The 19,255-nt window shown below is 40.7% G+C and overlaps 1 protein-coding gene and 1 long non-coding RNA gene across 14 annotated transcripts in view; one reads left to right on the top strand and one right to left on the bottom strand.

Annotated features, from left to right (window-relative positions):
• Positions 1-10,698, top strand: part of LOC140901506 (C4b-binding protein alpha chain-like) — a 36,159-nt gene extending 25,461 nt beyond the window's left edge. Inside the window, exons 7-11 of one of the 4 annotated variants that reach the window (XR_012155866.1) lie at positions 1,401-1,580; positions 2,210-2,233; positions 3,817-3,883; positions 8,169-8,616; positions 9,413-10,698. Coding sequence is in view for 3 of the 4 variants with exons in the window: in XM_073320456.1 (XP_073176557.1) it covers positions 1,401-1,580; positions 2,210-2,233; positions 3,817-3,883; positions 8,169-8,220 (323 nt within the window). In the remaining variant the exon portion in view is untranslated. Of the gene's footprint in view, positions 1-1,400; positions 1,581-2,209; positions 2,234-3,816; positions 3,884-8,168 lie in introns of all 4 variants that reach the window. The other 3 variants (XM_073320456.1, XM_073320457.1, XM_073320458.1) reach the window with 3 other exon arrangements.
• Positions 1-19,255, bottom strand: part of LOC140901512 (uncharacterized) — a 62,580-nt gene that overhangs the window by 13,986 nt on the left and 29,339 nt on the right. For 9 of the 10 annotated variants that reach the window (XR_012155872.1, XR_012155875.1, XR_012155879.1 and 6 more), the window contains one exon: positions 15,198-17,929. This is a non-coding gene — a long non-coding RNA (uncharacterized lncRNA). Of the gene's footprint in view, positions 1-15,197; positions 17,930-19,255 lie in introns of those variants that run through there. The other variant, XR_012155878.1, reaches the window with a different exon arrangement.

Genomic DNA, 19,255 nt, shown 5'->3' with positions numbered 1-19,255 from the left:
TATTTTTACTACAGTACCTCCAAGTGTCTGTGGCGCTCCACAGTTCCCAAATGGAAAAATGCTTCCATCGAAACCTCAGTATGTCACTGGAGATGGTATTATTATCTTGACCTGCGAGGTGAATTATGTCTTGCCTGATGGTGCAAAATCAGTGACTGTTCACTGCAAAGGAAACTGTGTGGGATCCCCCTGTACAAACTTGCCTAAATAAGTCTAGATAAGACTGTCATGTTCCTGCTTCAGAGGCACATGCATTAACACAGATGTTGCTTTTGCAGAGTCTAGGCATGAGGAAACTCTCTCTTACAAGGTAAATAGAGATTCTCTACTGAGGGTGGAGTTAACATTTTACCTTTTTAAATGGACTGAGTGACTATCTTAAGAGGTTCTAAAACCATGTGCTTTCTTGTCCTCTTAAATCTGGGGCAAAGGGCTTTTGTTCACAGGAGCGCTGCAGATCTGTCTGTTGCTTTATCATCTGAAGCACCTTGATGTATACAGGTGTGGAATGGGGGGTTACAGACCTTTTTTAAATTGTTTTTAAAATATGAAAACTATTTTAAAGGGTGGGGCATAGCACAGGTACAACTAAAGTTTTGTTTGGCTTTATTGGTAACTGTTGCTCTAATGTGATTTTTATATAAGATGAGGACTAATGTACCAACAATTAATAGATGCCCTCTAAGTAAAATGGAATATTTAGTATGTGGAGTTTAATTTTCATTTAAGTGGAACTTTCACACCAGCTCTGTCTCTGCTGTCTTTGTCTGATCTTTCGTAAAGCACCAATGCCAAGAGCACCAAAGAATGCACTCCCCACAAGGGGAGTGCATGCTGCATTCTTCATATTGGAGGGGAATGAACTCTTAATAGAGCTCCTTAAGTGACATGACAAACAGCTTTATTAATACAGTTTTTGAGCCTTTTTCTGTCCTAATACTTTCTCTATTGATGAAGATTAACTCCATGCTGTGTGAGGGGCTTTCAGACTGTTGGTTGGATGGCTATTTTAACTCTTCCAGTGCCTCTCATTAGCTCATTTGTTAGGATAAGCATTGTATAAATGCCTATACATAAATAATAGTAAATCACTGGAAATAAACAGGTCCATGAGACTGTAAGATTCCTGTCTACATAATGTGGCTGTTTTCCACTCCTTCAGAAAATCAGTGCAAAGTAGACAAACATGAAAAATGTTGAGTAAGTTACAGAACAGGTGCTCTGAAATGTGTTTGGTTCTAACCAAACATCTTAAAAGTAGCAGAAAGATTCAATGGGGTATGTATTTTAAAATGCATGTGAATGGAAATATTTTTAAAATGGGAAGCCTAATCTCATTTGCACTTGGGTTTTGTATTACTTTGTTTTAACAAGTGTGTGTTTCACTTTTTCATCTTCAGAGGTTTGTCCAGACCTGGTCATCTCTCATGGAAGAGTAAAGTCTGGAGCAAAACCTCATTATGTTGTTGGAGATCATGTTACAATTGAATGTTATGCAGCCTACACAATGCCTGGTGAACCTACGATTCATTGCACTGATAAACTTAAATGGGAGCCTGTAATTCCAGAATGTAGACTACGTAAGTATAAATGTGATAAATTCTAAAAAAACATTTTGCAAAAAAAATGCATATTTCATATTGTATGACACCCGAATGCTATCTGGGATTCAGAAAGTTGTCACTTGGGGACACTTTCTCATTTAAGAGGTATTGTTAATGCACATTGTTTAAAGAAAAAAGAAAAGGAGTACTTGTGGCACCTTAGAGACTAACCAATTTATTTGAGCATGAGCTTTCGTGAGCTACAGCTCACTGATGAAGTGAGCTGTAGCTCACGAAAGCTCATGCTCAAATAAATTGGTTAGTCTCTAAGGTGCCACAAGTACTCCTTTTCTTTTTGCGAATACAGACTAACACGGCTGTTCCTCTGAAACCCATTGTTTAAAGAGTTTGGGGTGAGACATGGCTAATCCCTTTCTATTTGAGAGTTTTATTATATAAATTAGCCTTCTATTAGATTTTATTTATCTAGACACAGTACTTGGAAGACTATTCCGTATGTCTTTTATTTTTAATTGGTTCTTGTTCTAATTTAACACTTATGCTGGATTTTCTTGGAGACAGTCCAGTAGAGATTAATACATGTACACCTCCTTGTATAATTACCATTCATGCTCTTAAATTGAATTCACCCTTTTTTGTTCTAGGTGTGTACATCATAATAATTTGTGGTAAGTACTTTATTAACACCAAATGAGATACATGAAATATAAAATAAGCATCACTGTATAAAATCAGTGTTTTACTTCTATTTCAATTCGTTGTACGTGACTGCAGGAACGTACAGTGATTTCGGAGTTTCTCTTACTGAATTACTTGCAAACTCCTTTGCAATGCTGTAAAGTTCCTGAAAAAACTGATCAGGTGTATTAGCATCAACTGCTATAAATCATAGTTTTAATGTAAAGTGGGGTTTTTCTTGTTTGTCATCTATGTAATAAAAATCAGAGCAAATTTTTTTTGTTAAATTCTGCAAAGAATTTGAAGCACATTTTTGGCTTTGTATTGGAACCTGTTGGGTTTTGTTGGAACTATAATTAGGCAATAACAGGTCCATCATGAACGAGCTGTGCCTCCCCCATCTTACAAAAGGTTTTTCTCCTCTCTCCCTCCCTCTTTAGTACTTGGTTTTCAACTTTTAAATTTTGTGGACTGCTTAAAACAAAAAGATCCTCTCTTGGACTCTCTCTCTGGCATTCTTACTTCAATGCCACAACTCTCTGGCCACCATAGAGCATGGTTATTTTAACAAGCAGCATTAGGCATAGTCACAAGGTTTACTTACCCCTTGTGGTTGCAGCTGGGGATTAACTCTGCTGAGGCTGACATTCCCTTCCATCACTTGCTTATGCACCATCCCTCTTGGTCTCTAGGACTCAGTGCTTCCTCTCCATTGTTTGGCTCTCCAGCCAGATCACTATACAGCTTTCCCCTTTCACGTTAACAAAGTCACCAGACCAGGTGTCATTCCGGGCAGTCTTTTGATTCAAGATTGTGCCACTCCCAGTGGCTGGTAAGGAAACCCAGGCCCTCCCACTACTACAGCTTGTAGCTCAGGGACCCTACAATCAGGAGCCAAGGTCTGCACGATCTCAACTCTTACTGCCATTTCCATGGGCTGCTTCCTACACTGCCCTCTGCTGGCTTTCTTCTCCACCACCTTTCTGAGTAAACCCTTCCCTCAGAGCCTAGGTCTTGGGCTGCTATTTCCCTGAGTTTCCACCTTCTGTCTTCACTAACTCCAACAATAACTGCAAACTTCCACATTACAGCCCTTTTGCTTGCCCTTCCTGGCTTTATACAAGCCCCACCTACTCCTGCCAGATGGGCACTATCTTCAATTAGTGCTTGTCAACCAAGTCCCATGCAGCCTAACAGGTTAATTAGTCCCTTCTGAGCCATTTTAACCCCTTCACGGGTGGTTGTGATAAGGTGTTCACAGCAATTCTTAAAGAGAGAGAATGCCAGTGAAGCTCCCTGTAATGCAATGGGTGCAGCTTTACCATTTTGGGTCTTCTTTTTCCTCTCCCCTGAGGTAAGTTCACTAGCTGTGTGTTCCTTTGAGCACTGAGTATTTAATACTTTTTGATTAAAGATTCAGAGGTGGGGGGAGATTGTATTGTGGTTGAACACGTGCATTGCTAAAAAGCATCATGAACTTCATTTCTAAACCTGTGACGTTCGTTAATCATGGGTGTGTTCTTGAGCTAACAGTGACTTGTCACCCAATTAAATTTTTTTTTTTCCTTTCAAGTAATTGTAATCGCTGCAGTGATGCTGATAGTAACTTTGGTCTATAAGAAAATTTTTTCACAGAAAGGGTAAGTCTACACCTGTTCCTTGTGCTTGTTTGTCAGCTTCCTGATACCTTTCCTTTTTGCATAAGCCAGTATGGTAGCTACTTGAGCTTTCATTAGCCTTTGTATTCACTAACCTATGAAAAATTCTAGCTTTTAATCTACTTTTACAAATTCAGTGTTGAACCTGTTCTCACTTGGCTCTGATAATTACCCACATAAAAGCTGTGAATTAACCTTAAAGACTGCACATGGCCTTTTCCCATATAGTAAGGCATTTAAGCTCATAATGCCACTACATAAATCCATGGTACACCCACAAATGGAAGGATGCATGCAGTTCTGGTCACCATCTTAAAAAGATATTTAAAATTGTAAAACTATAGCGAAGGGCAGCAAAGGATGATGAGGGGGATGGAGCAGCTTCTGTATGAGGAGAGATTAAGACTGGGACTAGTCAGCTTGGAAAAGACCCAGCTGGGGGTGGGGGAATATGATCTACAAAATTATGACTGGTGAGGAGAAAGTGTTCACCCCTGCACATAACACAAGAACTAGGAGTCACCTGATTAAATTAATAGGCAACCGGTTGAAAACTAGTAAGGGAGTACTGCAGACAACCTGTGGAACTCATTGTCATGGGACACCATGAAGGCCAAAAGTATAACTGGGTTCAAGAAAGAATTAAGTTAATGGAGATGTCCATCAATGGCTATTAGCCACAATGGTGAGGGACACAACCCCACGCTCTGGGCTAAGTTCCCTAAACTTTCAACTGTCAGAAGCTGGGACTGAACAACAGGGGGTGGATCACTATTAAAATTGCCCTGTTGTGTTCATTCCCCATGAAGCATTTGGCACTGGCCAACGTCGGACAGGATACTGGGCTAGATGGACCGCTAGTCTGACTAAATATGGCCATTCTGAGGTAGGCTTAGTTCTGACACAGGACCCTAGGAATACAATTTTCTTGTGGAAGGAATATGCCTGTGCCCTGCTCAGAAGCACACCAGTTTTTCCCCCAGTAATTTAGATGGTAGCACACACTTGTGCCATCCTCATCAGGTTTTGTAACTCTGCTGCCTCCAGGGCAGCTGACATCAGTAGGGAAGAATCTGTAAGACCCATTGCTTGGCCATTCAAAATACTTTATTTTTCATGTCTGTCTGTTCCTCAAAAGTATCTTTTTCATCTCATCAAGAATCCATTTGAATAAATGTTTAACAGGTAAATTAAATCCCCCTGCACACCCACAACACAAGGGAAAGCTAAAACAGCATGCACGCATGTGTAACGTTCAATTTTTATTTTATACAATACTTTCATACTATTCAAAATACAAAACAGTAGGTAGTATGGAAAAAAAGATGTATAGTGTTTAAATTTTGAAACTACCCAATAAATACAAATGTTTGACATTTCATTTGTATAGATTCCTAGCAAACCTGTATAGTGGCAGAAGTAATTTTTGTAAATTAAAAAAAAAAAAGGTGAACATTAGAACCTGACCTTGCTCTGAGAACAGTGGGCCCTGCATCCATGTAGTTCTCAGGTAAGGACTGGAGCCTAACTGAATTCATGAGGAGTTTCCTCTTTGTAATACATTGCATACACTTTTCATGAGGTCCACTTTCTAGGACAAGTTATTTATTTTTTACGATGGTAATAAGCATTTGTTAGAATCTTATGGGGGGAGGGGAGTGGGGACAGAACATACTTTCAGAAATATTTAGTGTAGAGAAACTCAAAGGGATGTAAAGAACAAAATACAGGGCTTAAGCCTCACGTCAGCAAAGCACTTAAACACATGCCCAACTTTAAGCAGGTGAATAGTATGGTTGACTTCAGAATTTACCTTTAAGTGTTTTGCTGGATCCAGAGCATTAGCGCACCATGTGCTTTTTTCATTAACTAGACTCCATGAACCTTTGACACTTTTTAAGTGCAAGAGCCAGGTTAATTTTTAACAAATCAAAATGAGGTTTATGCTCCCACTTGTCTTCTGTGAAGGGCAGGGAGATTTGAAAATGGAGACCATTCAACAGACTGTTTTGGCTCCAATATTAGATATAGACTAGAGCTTATTTTGGAAATCGCTGCAGGCACCAAACTCTGTATTCAATTTCTAAACTTAAGGCTCCTGTAAAAATAATCTCACCAGCTATTTCCCTCTTTCCTCCACTCCCTTGGGCTTAACTCACCATGCATAGAGAATATTAATCAATTAGACTTCCCCCTCCTCTGCTGTTCAGCTCATACCAAACTAATGAAAACGGCCAAGAAGCATGCATGTTAAAGGCTAAAGTACCAGATGAAATTGAAGCATCTGCATTAAAGAATTAATTGAAACATTAAAAGGTATAGTTTAAGCTTCCTTTCCATTTGAAAATGTCCAAATTAGATGGCTTATTCATATTTCCAAGGGAAATGTGGTATGTAACTGCTATGCATTGGGTGAAGACCACAAGTTACTTTCATAAGTCTTCCTGTATGGTATGTATTTTTTGGACTAATTCATTCTCATGTGTTACCTCCTTTTGATAAAGGAGAAATATTGTCACTTCAAACCTGGTGATGTACAGTGGTCCTTATCAGATGCAGTTTGGTTTAAAGTGGTTTTTTTAAAGGCATGCATGAAATATTTCAGATTTTCATTTTAAAGTACTGGTGGCTTAAGTTTTTCAGTAAAATTGTTTTCATAAAATACTCTTTTGTGATTACAAGGAAGTAATTATAGCAATGTAGGGCTGGAAGAGGCTGCAAGCGGTCATCTAGTCCAGCCCCCTCACCAAGGCAGGACCAGTACAACTAGACCATCCTTGACAGTTTTGTCCTATCTGTTCTCAAAAGCCTCTAATGATGGGGATTCCACAACTTCCCTTAGAAGCCTATTCTAGTGCTTAACTATCCTTTATAGTTAGAAAGTCTTTCCTAATAGCCAATCTAAATCTTCCTTGGGTACAGATTAAGCCCATTGCTACTTGTCCACCTTCAGTGGACATGGAGAACAATTGATCACCATCCTCTTCGAAACAAAAAAAGTGTTAAAGTTTTTAGTAAACTACTAAAAATAGAAAGTCGAAAAAAGTTTTGACTTAGTAAGGAAACTGTTTCTATGCTTGTTACATATGAATTAAGATGATTAAGAGCAGCATTTTTCCTTTTGCATAGGAAAGTTTCAAAGCTGTATTAAGCCAATGTTCAGTTGTAAACTTTAGAAAGAACCAATACATTTTGTTCAGAGTTACAAACATTTCAGTTATGAACAACCTCCATTCCCAAGTTCATAACTGAGGTTCTACTGTACTTTAATTGATAAACCTGGTGGACCTGTATAATTGGCAACAATTGTGGTTATTCTTACACCTCAGTTGAGTCAAAATGTTTATTTCAAAATCATCAGTTATATTTCAAACCTATCAGAACAAGGGACCAACCTGCTGCTTTTCACTGTGCTCAGTGGTGACAAAGTTCTGGCAGTGTTTTTTAACACTAATATATATTAGTGCAGTGCAAGACAAAACAATACAATTTTGGGTTTACACTCTGGAGGGGGTGTGCACTTGAGTGCTGGACAATCCCAATGCTGGACAGTTTTACATGCAGAGATAACAAGTCCTTTGAAACCAGAGTTTCCCTTTATCCCAGTCTCAAATCCTTCAGTATGGCTTCCAAGAAGGTGGTGGTAATGGACCGGAGATCTAACATCTCAATCCTGGCTGCTTCCAAAAGGTTTATTAGAAGGATATTCAGTTAAAAAAAAATTAAGGTTAAACTCTTTTCTGTATTGTAACTGATAAATTTTAGGTATCTAGTTTCAAGTTGGATAGTCTGGACTACAAATTACATCCCTTACAGCCATGCAGCTTTTGGTTCTTAATTTATGCGACTGGTTCACATGTCTCCAACAGTCCTAAATATGCTTAAGGAAGTGACTTCTCAGGAGCATGGGATTCCTAGCTAATTGTAAAATAAACAGCGTTAGTGTTTTGTTGTTACCAACATTGTGACAATCTCTTCAACCAAAATAATCCATATATAACAAGCATTTCAGGAGAGCAGAAATGCAGGATGTTAACAGCTTGATAACTGCTTTAGTTTAAAAAAAAAAAACACCCCAATGTCATAGGAGCCTATTTGCATTTTAACTTTTTATAAGTGTACCTGCAGCCAGTATGTCTCTGAAGTAATAGAAAAGATGACTTGGAAAATATTGCCAGTTTTGTTAACAGGAAGAAATATGCTAAATTACCAATTAAAACAAATGAGATTATATGAAAAATAAAAATTCTAATTCTTGTTTTTGCAGGAAACATGTCTCCACTTCACCTACTGCTGAATACACCTCGTGTAAAACTTGATTGATTGGAGGGGAAGGAGCAGTGCTGAAAGAATTCTTTCACAGATGGAAAAAGGACTGCATTTGCACTATATTTCTGTAGTGGAATATTTAGCACCTACTTTCACCAGAATTGAAGATGCTTTCATCTTAGATTTTTCTTCTCCTTTTGTGATTGACTGCTGTAGACATGTACCGCATCTTTACTAAGGCACAAAGCCAGAATGTATACCAGTACCATCCCTTTTAGCTCACTTGTCTGTGTGAAATTAACTTATACAAAGTTTTGTGCCCATAGCCTTTTCACAGCAGCCTGGAATACTAAAACTCTGCATTCAGGGCATTATGCCAGCTGCCTTCTTTCTCTGCCTTGCAGCATCCTGCTTCCAGAAGAGACTAGGCAATGAGAGAGTGCGTGGTAAGTTCTTGATATGATTTATGTTGCATTAGTGGCCATATTGTTTAAATTTAAGTACCTCTATTTTAGGAAGGTGACTACCTACTGAAAGATATGGTGCCTAGTTTAATTTTCATAACTTAAGTTTTGCACATCATTCCCTTTATATTTGCAAGTACTAAATATGAAACTAAACTACTTCTCTTGCTGTCCACTGCTTTTGGATATACTGTGCATCTAAACCAGGTTTTTGTAACCTTCCTCTTAAGGCAATTAATTGGTCTTGGTGGGCAACAGGGGGAGTCTGGGTAGTAATTCTGTCCCAGTTAAGATTGCAAAGGACCGCCTTGAATGGGGAATCAAGAGAGTGACCACATCAGAAACACTTCTTGCGCCTCAGACTTGCTAGATAATGAAGGTTTCCCACTGGAAGTGATGGAAGATGCACACAACTGTACAAAGTGCAGGCACATACACTCTTAATTGCAATATAAAGACAATCTTGAGGTGGAAGTTGGATGAGGACAGACTTTTTTCCCCCCTTGCTGAAGGACAAGCAAACACTTGTCAGCTGAAACAGCTCAAAAAAATTATTACATTAGGGATCTTGGATAGGGGGTTTCCTACTGGAGTTGGGGGTCTTCGTGCATATCTGAAATCATATACTTTCCCATATGGTGGGCTCTGAATTGAAGCTTGGATTGAACTCAGCAGCTATAACTCGAAATGTGTATCATTATGAAAACTGTCATGATCTGTTTATCTCATAGCCATGTGTGGCAAAGCTAATAAACTATTCCTCTTTCTTTTACCACAGACCATCTAGGCAGTTCTGTTACAGGTTCACTTTCCCACAGAAGGAAGTGGATGCAATTTAAGTCTGTTTTTATTTCAGCTATTCATTGTTCTGTGTGATATGGATGTATATATTTGTATTAGTACTTTTAGCATTTCTGATCAGAAACATTTGTTTGAATAATTTTGATCCCCTAGCACACTATCAAACAGTAATATTCTGTGGGGTATGCTTAACAAGGAAGGGCTAGATTCTCAAAAACTTCTTGGTGTCCAGAAAAATCACTGGAATTCACAAAGTCTAGGCTGGCTGTGCAATGAATTGGGAGAATCAGAAGCCAGAGCATGGGATTCACAAAAACCAGCATGTTTTTAAGATGCTCCTTGCAAAAGGTAGCCAATAGGTGGTACAAAGCCAAGGCATATGTGCTAAGCTCTACCCCTCTCTGAGATTGGTACCTCCCTGCTGTGAATCCTGGGGTGTAAAGTACCTACACTGTTTTTGCAAGAAGCCTGGGGTGTTGCTCAAGCTTGCATCCGCTCAGTCAACATTTATCCATCATACAACAGCTTCTACATTGGTCCAGCAAAAGGGAGCATGCACTTAAGAGAGAGGCATCTGCTCCAGTGACTCTTAAAATTATTCACAGTGCAACAGGTTTCAACAAGAGATACTGAAAGACTCCTACCACATGGCTAGGGCACTCACTGAGCAGTGGCAGATCCCTGTTCAAATCCCTTCTCTTCCTCAGGTGGAAGGGGGACTTGAACCATGGGTCTCCCAAGTGAGTACCCTATTCACTGGGCTAAAAGTTGGAAGGAAAATCTGTCCCCTCTTCCCTGTCCTCTAGTCATTTTGTGCAAGCTCATCTATAGGGCCTTGATCTTGCTTACCTGATAGGGCCCCACAGATGAGCTGAGAACCATCTCGCTTTTCCTGGTTGAAACACCGTTCTGGGGTTTAGGCTTTAATTACAGTATCAAAATAGCTTTAACAGCTAGGACCCTGGTCCTGCAAAGACTTACATAGTGGGACTATTCACAATGTGTATAAGAAAACATTGTTAGACTGGGGGTAAAATTGTTAATTCCAGGAATTGCTCATAATGCCTATTATATCAATCATTGGATTGTTATATAGTGCCTTTCAGCATTAAGGGGGTGGAGGGGGAGCTATTTAAAATGGAAGGCAATTGTAAAATGCTACAGTGTGATTTTAACCATATTCCTTATTTAGTACGATTAATGTTCAGTTTATGAACACAAGAAGGATTTGTCTTGTATTCTTAATAAAGTGATGATTTTTAAGTGAAGTGTTTGTCACTCATTCTCCTTTGATTTTTAATAAGCAGCATGCTATGTGACTACTAGTCTGACTTATTTCAGATTTTGCCATTTCAATTTTACTTTTAAAAGTGTTTGATCCAGTTCATCAATCATCGTGTTGGGGAAAAAAATACTATTTTGGGTTGTCATAAATCAAAAAATGAGTTACTTGCATAGCTCTACTCCCATACATATTTTATACTATGCTCACTTTAGACTTACAGGGATGCAACGTATCACCATCCAGTAGATAAATTAAAACTGCATGAAGTAATATTCAATTTTAACTTCATTTGAAATATTCAATTTAAACACAAGTTATTGCAAGTATTAATCTATCAGGGGAGTTGTATTCAGATATAAATTTAACTGTCAGTTACTAAAGATGATGGAAACTGGACTGGAGGAGTGAAAATAAACCATGCTTGCACCTGTCAGTCTTTACATGAGCCAGAGGCCAATACTATCTTGATTTAAAAGAAAAATTAAATCAAAGTAGGTCACCCACAGTTGAAAGACAAATAGCTGTTTTACTGGCTTGCTGAATGTAAGTCACCAAGAAGGTGGGGGAGGGTGGTTTTTTTATATATGTGTGTGTATACACACCCCCACTCACCCCCCTGCACCTCCTTGTCCACTGAATAGGAAGAATCTGCACTACCCTATGTGTGACCCAAAACAGAGAACCCTTCATTGAAACTATTCCTACCAGTTCAACAGAATACAAGCACAAGTATGACATTAATACACACACTTACGGTGCAAGATGACACTTTTGCTGAAAGCATTCTGGGACCTCCGTGATGTGAATATAGGTGCTTGTGGAGAGGGGAAAAAGAGTTTCCATTAGTGTTGCTTTTCCCCCTACATCATAACCGATTTCAAATGGTGCTAGACAAAAACAAACTCTGAACACCAAGAGAGATCGGTCAGCCTGTGTAAGAGATGTTTTCCCAGCTGAAAGGAGGGGAGTCCTCTAGGTCACAGCCACGGGTCTGTTTGAAAAAAAAGACTGCTGTACCAATGGTCTGACTGGATGCTTCTGGATAAGCCACAAAAGCCTCTGAAACGTAGTCAGTTTGAAGAAACTTGCCTACCGTAGACCTCAGTATCTTCAGTGGTCTGCATTAAATATGGGAGGGTTATGGCTTTACTTGTAACAGGAGCTACTGGAAATAAGTAATCCTTGATGTTTTGTTTTTTAAACGGTAACATCTTTCTCAAGAAAATAGCCTGATACTCAGTACACGAGCTTCCACCACCTACTGGAAAGAGAAGGGGTCAGAATTTCAGAGGTGCTGAGTACCTACAGTTCCAGATAAGCACCTGCAGCTCCCGTTGACTTTATCACTACTGAAAAGCAGGTGCTAAAATACCATGATTTATTACGGCACTAATGGATATATGAAATTAACCATCATACCAGTCACTTAAGCTTCCCATATTGCTTATCTAGATACAGTACTAATCAGTCTTCACACAACCTGATAAGTGTTTTCACTGTGGACACTTTGAAGGATGAGGATCCACAAAGGTAACTAAAGCACTTAACTCCTATTGAAATCAGTAAGTACCTTTGTGGATCCCACCCATTATGCTCATCCTTACTTGGGTAAAAATACATTCCAGAGAAGTTCTTCCTTGCAACAACCCTAAATGTGACTGTTAAAAATCCAATAGCTAACTAAACTGACACACAAGGGATGCTTCAAAACTTGCCACTCAGTCTAAAACTAACCTGAAGAGTTGACCCATTTGATGAAGTTAGCAAGCTGCTTCTTGGATCTTCTTTTCCCATGTTGTAATTCTTACTCCTAGAACACTGATTTCAAATGGTGCTAGATACAAAGATGGGAAAATCTAAGCCACCATGTGAAACCAGCTTCCAGAAGAAGACATCTCTTTGCATGGCCACCATCTAAGACAGAAAAACAGCCTTCTTTAAAGTATCTAAAAAAAAAAAATGTTGTTACAGGATTATTGTTTCATTTTAGAGCACTGAAAGTATCCTAGTACTAATCACTCTTTGTCCTTAATTTTTTTTAGTTAAGATGGTGTCTTCCATTTAGTTATAATTTTATTTATTTATTTATTTATTTTGCTAAAATGGTCACTGTCTCAAAATGTAGGTTCACCAATAGGACAGCATTAAAGACTCTTCTATTACTGAGCCCCTGCTTAACCTGGAAACTGAAAAAAGCAAAACAGCATGTAAGGATCATTAGCCCAGTGTGGGTAGGCTCCTATCTTTAAACCAGGTTTGTAACTGTTTAAACTGAAGACCCTTCCAACTAAAAGGATTTATTGTAGCATTTGATAGGTCAGTGTGGATGGATCTGAACAGTGTTCTACCATAGGCAACCGTTGATCCACTGGATCATGGTGTACACGTAAGAGGTCTAGTCATGTGCCTGCCAAGTCCAATGCGAAAGTGACACAGCTTGTTATAAATTTCAGATCCATAGGTTGTCTGAGTTGGAGTCCAAGATTACAGCACACTTCCTTCTTTCTCACTTTGCTTTCATCCTCTGGGTCAAAGCCGCTTCATGATGAGCTGCACCCATTGCTGGATAGTCCCTCCAGATTGGACAGGATTCTGCTCACTTCTCCCAGCCTTCTACATTGATGTTGAACGACTTCATATTATTATTGCACACATTGTGGTACCACCATAAAAAGCGACCATTTTCTCGAGCCATCTCAAAACTTGCTTTACAAAATATTCTTGGGGATATGGTCTCCTCCCATTCTTCCAACATGACCGAGCCATTTCAACCTCCTCTTCTTGATAGTGGTCTGTAAATGTGTCAGTCCTGCACACTCCAGCACCTCTGCGTTTGGTATTTTGTCTTCCTACTTAATTTCCAGGATCTTGTGTAGGCATCTCATGTGGAAGCTATTCAGTCTCCTGTTGTGCCTACCACATGTAGCCCACATTTCTGACAGCATACGAGTCTCGTAGATTTTCACCTCAGTCAACCGTTTGCTGTTATTCCATGCACATTTCTCGAATACCCCAAAATTCTTAGCTGCTTTTCCAATCCTGTTGGTTCAGTCTGAGGGTCAAGATTCCTGCCAATCGTAGCAAAAGCTGTTTACGATGCCATGAGATTTACCCTCCAGAGTTATGTCAGGCATTGGTTCTTCCACCCTTCGGTATACGATCACAGAGTCATAGAATATCAGGGTTGCAAGGGACCTCAGGAGGTCATCTAGTCCAACCCCCTGCTCAAAGCAGGACCAATCCCCAACTAAATCATCCCTGCCAGGGCTTTGTCAAGCCTGACCTTAAAAACTTCTAAGGAAGGAGATTTCACCACCTCCCTAGGTAACGCATTCCAGTGTTTCACCACCCTCCTAGTGAAAAAGATTTTCCTAATATCCAACCTAAACCTCCCCCACTGCAACTTGAGACCACTGCTCCTCGTTCTGTCATCCGCTACCACTGAGAACAGTCTAGATCCATCCTCTTTGGAACCCCCTTTCAGGCAGTTGAAAGCAGCTGTCAAATCCTCCCTCATTCTTCTCTTCCGCAGACTAAACAATCCCAGTTCCCCCAGCCTCTCCTCCTAAGTCATGTGTTCCAGTCCCCTAATCATTTTTGTTGCCCTCTGCTGGACGCTTTCCAATTTTTCCACATCCTTCTTGTAGCGTCGGGCCCAAAACTGGACACAGTACTCCAGATGAGGCCTCACCAATGTCGAATAGAGGGGAACGATCACATCCCTCGATCTGCTGGCAATGCCCCTACTTATACATCCCAAAATGCCATTGGCCTTCTTGGCAACAAGGGCACACTGCTGACTCATATCCAGCTTCTCGTCCACTGTAACCCCTAGGTCCTTTTCTGCAGAACTGCTGCCGAGCCATTCGGTCCCTAGTCTGTAGTGGTGCAAGGGATTCTTCCATCCTAAGTGCAGGACTCTGTACTTGTCTTTGTTGAACCTCATCAGATTTCTTTTGGCCCAATCCTCTAATTGGTCTAGGGCCCTCTGTATCCTATCCCTACCCTCCAGCGTATCTACCTTTCCTCCCAGTTTAGTGTCATCTGCAAACTTGCTGAGGGTGCAAGACACACCATCCTCCAGATCATTGAACAAAACCAGCCCCGGACTGACCCTTGGGGCACTCCACTTGATACCGGCTGCCAACTAGACATGGAGCCATTGATCGCTACCCGTTGAGCCCGACAATCTAGCCAGCTTTCTATCCACCTTGTAGTCCATTCATCCAGCCCATACTTCTTTAACTTACTGGCAAGAATACTGTGGGAGACCGTGTCAAAAGCTTTGCTAAAGTCAAGGAACAACACGTCCACCGCTTTCCCCTCATCCACAGAGCCAGTTATCTCGTCATAGAAGGCAATTAGATTAGTCAGGCACGACTTGCCCTTGGTGAATCCATGCTGACTGTTCCTGATCACTTTCCTCTCCTCTAAGTGCTTCAGAATTGATTCCTTGAGGACCTGCTCCATGATTTTTCCAGGGACTGAGGTGAGGCTGACTGGCCTGTAGTTCCCAGGATCCTCCTCCTTCCCTTTTTTAAAGATGGGCACTACATTAGCCTTTTTCCAGTCGTCTGGGACCTCCCCCGATCGCCATGAGTTTTCAAAGATCATGGCCAATGGCTCTGCAATCACATCCGCCAACTCCTTTAGCACTCTCTGATGCAGCGCATCTGGCCCCATGGACTTGTACTCGTCCAGCTTTTCTAAATAGTCCCGAACCACTTCTTTCTTCACAGAGGGCTGGTCACCTCCTCCCCATGCTGTGCTGCCCAATGCAGCAGTCTGGGAGCTGACTTTGTTGGTGACGACAGAGGCAAAAAAAGCATTGAGTACATTATTAGCTTTTTCCACATCCTCTGTCACTAGGTTGCCTCCCTCATTCAGTAAGGGGCCCACACTTTCCTTGACTTTCTTCTTGTTGCTAACATACCTGAAGAAACCCTTCTTGTTACTCTTAACATCTCTTGCTAGCTGCACCTCCAGGTGTGATTTGGCCTTCTGGATTTCACTCCTGCATGCCCAACCAATATTTTTATACTCTTCCCTGGTCATTTGTCCAATCTTCCACTTTTTGTAAGCTTCTTTTTTGTGTTTAAGATCAGCAAGGATTTCACTGTTAAGCCAAGCTGGTCACCTGCCATATTTACTATTCTTTCAACACATCGGGATGGTTTGTCCCTGTAACCTCAATAAGGATTCTTTAAAAGACAGCCAGCTCTCCTGGACTCCTTTCCCCCCTCATGTTATTCTCCCGGGGGATCCTGCCCATCAGTTCCCTGAGGGAGTCAAAAATCTGCTTTTCTGAAGTCCAGGGTCCGTATTCTGCTGCTCTCCTTTCTTCCCTGTGTCAGGATCCAGAACTCGACCATCTCATCGTCACTGATCAGTCTTCTTGAAACTAATGGTTAAGCTGAAGCTCTTGCATAACACAGAAAATCTACCGAAGAGATTTTTCAGGGAAGATTCACTGTGGGCAACCAAGGCTGCGTCACCTGCAAACAGGAAATCTCTCAGAACCAGCTTTCCCCTTGGCTTTTGCACAGAAATGGGCTGCAGTGCTGCTCGCCACCACTACGGGCCACTGGACCTGGCAGAGCCCAGCTCACACATAGAAGACACTGCCAGGAGGAGGGGGAAGAGGAGCTGAGAGTACCCGGCGGCCACAGTTCCCCTCGCGCTCTGAGAGAAGGAGATGGCAGCGCACAGGAAACTCTACACAAGCCTGGGACCAAGCATCAGGCTATTTCTCCCTCTGGATCCCTGGGCTCTGAAGGGTATGGGGGCAGGTGTCTGGGCTAGGGGTGGCCCTGTGACTGGGCTCTGTGGGGTGGGGGTGTGGGTACCTGGACAAGGGGGGCCCCACATCTGGCCTCTGGGGGGAGGGAGTTTGGGTGTATTGGCCGGGGGGGTGGTTGTAGATGTCCCCACAGCTGGGCTCTGGCGGGAGGGGTTGTGGATGTCTGGCCCCCTGGCAGGCTTCTGTGGGGGAGGGGGGCAGAGAAACAGAGGTATTTTGAAATAAATTACCAAAATAATTGAAACTGGTATGATTCTGTGGTGTTATTTTGACAAATAAAATCTGCGCAATTTTAAAATATTCTGTGCAGAATTTTTAAAATTTTTTGGTGCTGAATTCCCCCAGGAGTAGTCTATTACCAGCAGATGTAAGGACAATAAGATAGGATTCTTTTTTGTTCCTAATATACTTTTAAATTCTAACAAAGGTACTGGTCCATTACTAGATGGAAATGATAGAATTGTCAATAATAAGGCAGGAAAAGCATAAGTGTTCAATAAATATTTCTGTTCTGTATTTAGGGGGGGAAAAACCATAACAGTCTCATATGATGACACTCTTTCCATTCCATTAGTATCATATAAGGATGATAAGTAGCAACTACTAAAGTTAGACATTTTTGAATCAGCAGTTCAAGATAACTTGCATCCGAGAGTTTTTAAAGAGCTGGCTGAGAGGCTCACTGGACCATTAATACTGATTTTCAATAAGTTTTTGAACACAGGAGAAGTTTTAGAAGACTGGAAGTAGCTAATGCTGTGCCATTATTTAAAAAGGATTAGCAAAGCGAACCTGGGTAATTATAAGCCTGTCCCTCCAAAATCAGGACCAGGCAAGATAGTATAAATAATTTAGGACTATTATTCCTGAGCTTGGTTCTACCTTGGCTCATACTAAAGATGGCTATCAGAGTCAGTTTGACACAATTCCCTGAATACAAACATTTTTAGTCATGCACTTTTTTGTTTTCCCCCTAATCAAGAAAATTATTGGGTGGAGTTGAAACTTTTTCTGTCCATTCATAGATTCCAAGACCAGAAGGGATCAGTGTAATCATCTATTCTGCCCTCCAGTATAACACTGACCATAGAACTTCCTCAAAATAATTCCTAGAGCATCTTTTAGAAAAACATCCCACCTTAATTTTAAAAATGGCCAGTGATGAAGAATCCACCACAACCCTTAGTAAGTGGTTCCAATGGTTAACTATTCTCACTGTTAAAAATGTACACCTTATTTCCATTCGGAATTTCCAGTCTAGCTTCAACCTCCAGCCACAGGATTGCGTCGTATCTTTCTCTGCAGATTGTTTTTCTTCCTTTCCTTCCCTGGAAATTACCTCTGCTCGTCACCCTCCTCTTCCAGAATCCACAGTTGTGGCTAGCATCATGCAGTACAGTAACCATCATCTGTGGATTAAAAAAAAAAAAAAAAAAGCACAATGATCACTGCAGGAAGTGCCGTAAAACCAGTAATTTTAACATTTAGAACTGAATGTACAGCATCTCCCTTGGGCACCAAAATTTAGGCACCTAGAATCACTAGATACTTGTGAAAATCCAGGCCTTATGACTCCATATTTAGGCACCAATATTAATTGCCAGATTTTCAGAGGTACTGAACACCCACAGAGCCCATTGACTTCAATTTGACTACATTAGTGCCTCTGAAAATCAGGCCGCTAATTTGTGTGTTTAATTTTCAAAGTGCATAAGTAAGGCTAAGATTTTGTCACAGATATTTTTAGTAAAAGTCATGGACAGGTCAAGGGCAATAATAAAAATTCACAGAAGCCCATGACCCGTCCCTGACTTTTACTAAAAATATCCGTGGGGGGTCGGAGCTCTAGGATCCCCCTTCGCTGGTGGCTCTGAGCAGCAGGGGTTCCCTCTGCAGCCCGTTGTGGCCAGTAGCTGTGGGGGTCCCCGTTGCTGCCCAGGAGCTATAGGGGTCCACCTGCTGCCTGCAGTTCCCTGCCTCCACAGGCGGCAGGGAACCCTGCAGCTCCCAGCCGGCACTGGATTCCGGGACTAAATCGCAGCCTTATGCATAAGTGACTTAGAAGCCTAAGCCACTGAGGAACCTAACTAAACCAAACTTTTAACCACATTTGAAAATTTTGTCCAATAGTCTCACTCTGCTATTGAACATTTACTGAGAAGTAAATATAGCATTTTACAGGCCCAGTCACACACGCACTGAAATCAAAGGGAAGAGGCACATGGCCTTCAGTAGGGAGTTAGAGTAGATCTTTAATAAGGGCTCATCTTACTAACACTTCTGCTTTTACAAATTACAGCAAAGTACATATTCATTTGTGCTAAAAATTCTTATAAAGAATTAAAATCAAAACACTCAATCGCTACCTCTACAGAGGGAACATGGATTGCCTTTAAGAACATCTACCTTTAGAATTGATTGACTATTTTATATTGCAAGGAACAGCACCTTTGAAGATAAATGGCTACGAGTACTATATTTCTTCAAGAACCAAAAAATATATATATACACAATATAATAGACCATGAGGTACTACAATTTATTTGTAACTAAATTCATGATATACAGACAACTTTTTTTAAAAACCTCAAACCCATACTTGTCAAAACAAATGAAGGAAAATATAAATTCTGTGAATATAGAATGTTTGATTTTCTTTTTATATAAAATTCACTTATTAGCTAATTCACAAAATTCAATGATCCACAACAGGCCTCACAATTAGTGAGTTTCTA

Source organism: Lepidochelys kempii, chromosome 21 (assembly GCF_965140265.1).
Source record: "Lepidochelys kempii isolate rLepKem1 chromosome 21, rLepKem1.hap2, whole genome shotgun sequence".
Taxonomy (NCBI): Eukaryota; Metazoa; Chordata; order Testudines; family Cheloniidae; genus Lepidochelys; species Lepidochelys kempii.
Note: the sequence above shows the minus strand (reverse complement) of the source record. Positions and strands in the feature narration are given on the sequence as shown.